We start from the raw sequence: 4519 nt of genomic DNA, 5'->3' as shown, positions 1-4519 counted from the left end.
TCTTTTCCCATGGAGTTGACACATGGATGGATTTTGATCTCTGGTAGATGGGTTTTTTGATGTCTCTGATTCCCATCCTTCAGGACAGATAGCAACCCTTCCATAGAAAGTCTGCAAGCAGCCCAAGCTCTATCCTTCCCTAAATGGAATTTGCAACACTGCCTTTCTCTGGCTGGTGTGTTAAAATGCTATTGCATTTGTAACATGGTTTACTTCTGAATGGTTTGTAGATGCCTATGTAAGTGGTCGATGATGTAATTATAATTTTTACAAGAAAACAGAATCGAATTGTTCTTTAGGTTGTATTTTTAAATTTCATCTTTAACTCCATTCAGGAGAGGGCACTGAGACACAGGGGACTGGGATCTTCTTGATATTTGGTTTTTATTTGGATATTCTGTCCCAGCTCTTAATACAATACTATGCTTATCACATTTTAAAATTTTTCAACAAATTTGCATTTTCTGTGGGCCTGGGGGTAGGGGGGTTGTGGTCCCCCCAGACGTGCATGTTTCTGCTTGCCATTCACCACATCTTGTTTATTCTGTGTGAACAGGTGGAAAATGAGCATCACAGATGTCCTTAGTGCTGATGACATTGCAGCAGCCCTGCAGGAGTGCCAAGGTAAAGTGGAAACAAGGCAGGGGTGGGTTTCTCTCACGTACCTCTACCTCCCGAAAAGCTACAAAAATTAAAATGTGAACTTTGCTGAAAATTCACGGGATCAGAGAAAAACTTATTAACTAGATAACTACAAAGATAAAAATATGAGCTCTGAACATACGATCACATTTCTGTAAGGTGAAAGAAACTTACTAAATGTGAAAAAAAGGAATCGGTGGATGCCACGCAGCCTGTTTGAATCCCATGATTGCACTTCTCCCACCAACTAGACCAGTGATGCTGGCATCTTGGATACACAGCCAGTAAAAAGAGCAGGGGGAGGCACAGAGGAGAGGAGGCGAGAGAAGGGGAGACGGACGAAGTCAAGTGGAGAGGGAAAGCTGGGAAGGGGGAAAGGAGGTGAGAGCACAAAGCCATCCAGTCTTAGCTGACTCAAAATCTCGGTCCCTGTAGCTCAATGCTATTATGAAAAGTAGTATTTTTAATAACCTATGTTTTCAGCACTTTGGCCCAAAGACAGAATGCAATCCAGTGAGCATCAGAATAACCCATTCTCTGTTCTTCAGACCCGGATACTTTTGAACCCCAAAAATTCTTCCAGACATCGGGCCTCGCCAAGATGTCAGCCAGTCAGGTGAAGGACGTTTTTCGTTTCATAGACAACGACCAGAGTGGGTACCTGGATGAAGAAGAGCTGAAGTAAGCTTTGTCCTAAGCCCGTCTGGCACCCCAACATTGCTAGCTGGGGCTGGGGTGTAGTGGGGGCCAGCCTCCTAAGTATCCTTCAGTGTCCAGCCATGAGCAGATCCTCATGAAAGGGAAGAACATGAGTCGGTGGACCACATATCTACCCACGCAAAACACTAAACATGGGCACCAAAGACTGTGGGTGCAAAAATTCATTAGTCTTAAGAGGTTTTCTTGGGCAAACGGACTTATAACAAAATCCTGGAAAGATGTTTTAAAACAAAATGTCCACCGTTAGTCTCTACAATGAAGGAAACCTTTGCCTGCTAAGATCTTGACTGATCATTGCAACTGTTGGAACAGACGGTTTGCTTCAAGAGAAAGGGGTGAGCATAGAAATGTGTGTGGGTTTTCAATACAGTCCCCTCAATCTTTATTATCCTGTAGGTTTTTCCTCCAGAAGTTTGAGAGTGGTGCTAGAGAACTGACCGAGTCAGAAACCAAGTCCTTGATGGCGGCTGCAGATAATGATGGAGACGGGAAAATTGGGGCTGATGGTATGTTCACACCTGTACATGGCATAAGAGACTTTAGCTCAGGCAGCATCTGGGGCAGGGAGCTTAGGCCATGAGATCAGACAGATATGGGTTAAAATCCCCCTTTCTTAACCTTGCTGAGCCTCAGTCTTCTCATCTGCAAAATAGAACTAAAGTGAGGATGCAAATGATGTATGTCAAGACTCTGGCATGATGCCTGGGGATGTACCATAGAAGCTGGTCCCACTGGTCACTGTCTATGAACCAGAAAATACTCTTCACCTGACCAGGATACTAGCTACTTTCCTGGCCAATTATTTGCAAGACACCCTAATGCACCCTGACAATAATGTAAGGAATCTCCACCAGTGGGATGTGAGTCTCTCTGAATAAGGGAAGGACTGACATTCTCAAGTATGTCTCATAGTAAAGAGTCTACTGACTTGAGTAGGAAAGCCTCTTAGCTTTCAAGGGTTTAAACAAATACATTTTATTGGCAGTAGCCCGAAATATTAGAGAACAAATAAATCAACCATCATTTATGCAGTCTTCTGTATGCAGAGCCTTATATTCAAATTTTAGCATAACTGCATGGCTGTAGGATTATGTTTATCTGATTTTGTCATGTTGCTTACATGATTTTCACCTACTTTGTGCATGTCAGCTCAGGAGAACTTACATGTGGTTCTTATGGTGGTACTAATTAAAATGTAAAACTGCTACTTTAGACCCTCATTTTAAAAATCTATTCAAGATGATACCACTATAACTTACTACATGGGACTTAACGCACCTTGTCTGGATAGGTCAGAAAAATAACTTAGGTAAGGGAAAGTTGATTTATTTAAACCTAACCATGAAAGACTTCCAAATAAGCAAAGCGTACCGATAAATATAAAGCAAATACCCAGTTTTCAGTTTCAGTCTGTAGCATCCACACCTTATTACTATTATCTTTTAGCAATATAAATTTGGGGGGTAAGCTTAGGGTTCAGTAAAGAAAAGTTAGTTCAAAGTCCCGCTCTATTGAATGTTTCCTAAATATGCAATACATAGCTACTTGATAGAAAAAGAAAACCTCCCATTTCTGTCCTGAATTGACCAGACAAAAGGTTGAGTGAGCACAGATTGTGATGGGCCACTATACTGAATTCACTCATTGTCAGAGAGAAATAACTGGGTTGGCAAATTCTAACACAAGGAGCTCTATCGAAAAGCTAAAGATGTTTGTTAGATTAGGCAGGAAGATGGAACGCTGCAGAGTGTCAGGACCGGTGGGCAGTGACACCTTTTCTTCCTTTTGTGCCCTTGGAGGGGGCCATGCCCATCATCTGACAAACTGCTTCGTTCCCTTTCCTCTTCAGAACTCTCATTGGCCATAGCAAGTCTGTAAAGTACCAAGCCATCCTGGCTGACCCTGTTCTCACCTCTTCTGTTCTAGAATTCCAGGAAATGGTACATTCTTAAAGGGCCCAGACTATGGAGATAGAATCAGCTGGAAGGCCTCCAAAGCCCCAGGAACTGGGACACCCCGCATCCTCCCCCTAATTTATTTATTAATTTCCCCCGAAATGCTTCTGCAATTTGCCCATTGTTTTAGTGAGGTCATAAGACAGTCATCCGTGACTTTTTGGTGGTGGGTATGCCCTGATGACTCCTGTAAGATCCTCAGCAGACAAAAAATGCCTTTTAACAAAATCATCCAATAAAGACACCTTTCTCATCATCTGCTGATGTGTGGGTGTGGTTTTTTTTCCTCCGAGAGGTAGAGGGATGAAAGTAGTTTGGAGACCGAAGACTTTTAGGACGAATTCTGGTCTTACCGGGCATCAGGCTAGGCTTTTCTCAGCGATTTATCTGAGTCGGAAATGCCTATGAAGAGATTTTAGCCAGCAGAAAGTCATGCTTGCTTATGTGTTTTCTGCTACTGGGTGTTAGATTGCCATAAGCGAGATTTAAGTTAAAGCAAATAGTACAAGACAGGAAAAAGTGCGAGGCTACCTTGGCCCTAAAGCTAAGGAGACTTGCTATGCTGGTTGAGACAGGCAGACATATTTTGAAGCTTTTTTTTTTTTCTTAGAAAAACAAGCTATCAGACACTTGCCGACTCTGACCCATTCTCCTGTCTCCCCCCTCCCCCTCCCTTTCCCCTCCCCCTTTTCCTCCCCTCCCTTTCCCCTCCCCCTTTTCCTCCCCCTCCCTTTCCCCTCCCCCTTTTCCTCCCCCTCCCTTTCCCCTCCCCCTTTTCCTCCCCCACTCCTCCAGTTCTCCCTACCCCTCTCCACTTTCTCAGCCACTACTTTCCTGGCTCTTATTTGATACCACCTGAGCCAATTACACCCAGAATTGTCCGAACATTTGAGGCGAGCCTCAGGGTCCCATTACAGGACTTTCATTAGGGTGGGGCAATCTCAAGCCAGGAAATTCTCATTAGGCTGATTTCCAGGTGGCAGGTTCAAGCTGTTCTCTTGGGCTGACCCCGGGTTGAGGACTCCCGGGAGGAAGCAAGGCATCTTCCCGGGAGCTCGTTTAAAAGCTCGCACTTTTTACCCCAACACACAAGTTAACAACGCCCTGGCCTCTCCTGGGTTTGCTGCCATCCTGCTAAGTAGCTTAGCAACTCTGAACTCCTGTTTTTTGGAGGGTTGTGGCAGAGCAGCTTTTCAAAGTGC

General features: G+C 44.1%; 1 protein-coding gene across 1 annotated transcript; it reads left to right on the top strand.

Annotated features, from left to right (window-relative positions):
- Nucleotides 1-563: 563 nt before the first annotated feature.
- On the top strand, nt 564-3314 carry LOC309832230 (oncomodulin; the record flags this gene model as incomplete). The annotated part of the gene is made up of 4 exons (XM_082669855.1): nt 564-624; nt 1191-1323; nt 1759-1868; nt 3289-3314. The coding sequence occupies 4 exons, from the start codon at nt 564-566 to the stop codon at nt 3312-3314; spliced, it is 330 nt and encodes a 109-aa protein (XP_082525981.1).
- Between the last annotated feature and the right edge of the window lie 1205 nt (nt 3315-4519).

This window comes from Grampus griseus, assembly GCF_964374135.1.
Source record: "Grampus griseus genome assembly, chromosome: 14".
Taxonomy (NCBI): Eukaryota; Metazoa; Chordata; class Mammalia; order Artiodactyla; family Delphinidae; genus Grampus; species Grampus griseus.
The sequence above is the reverse complement of the archived record's forward strand: the minus strand, read 5'-3'. Positions and strand labels throughout refer to the sequence as shown.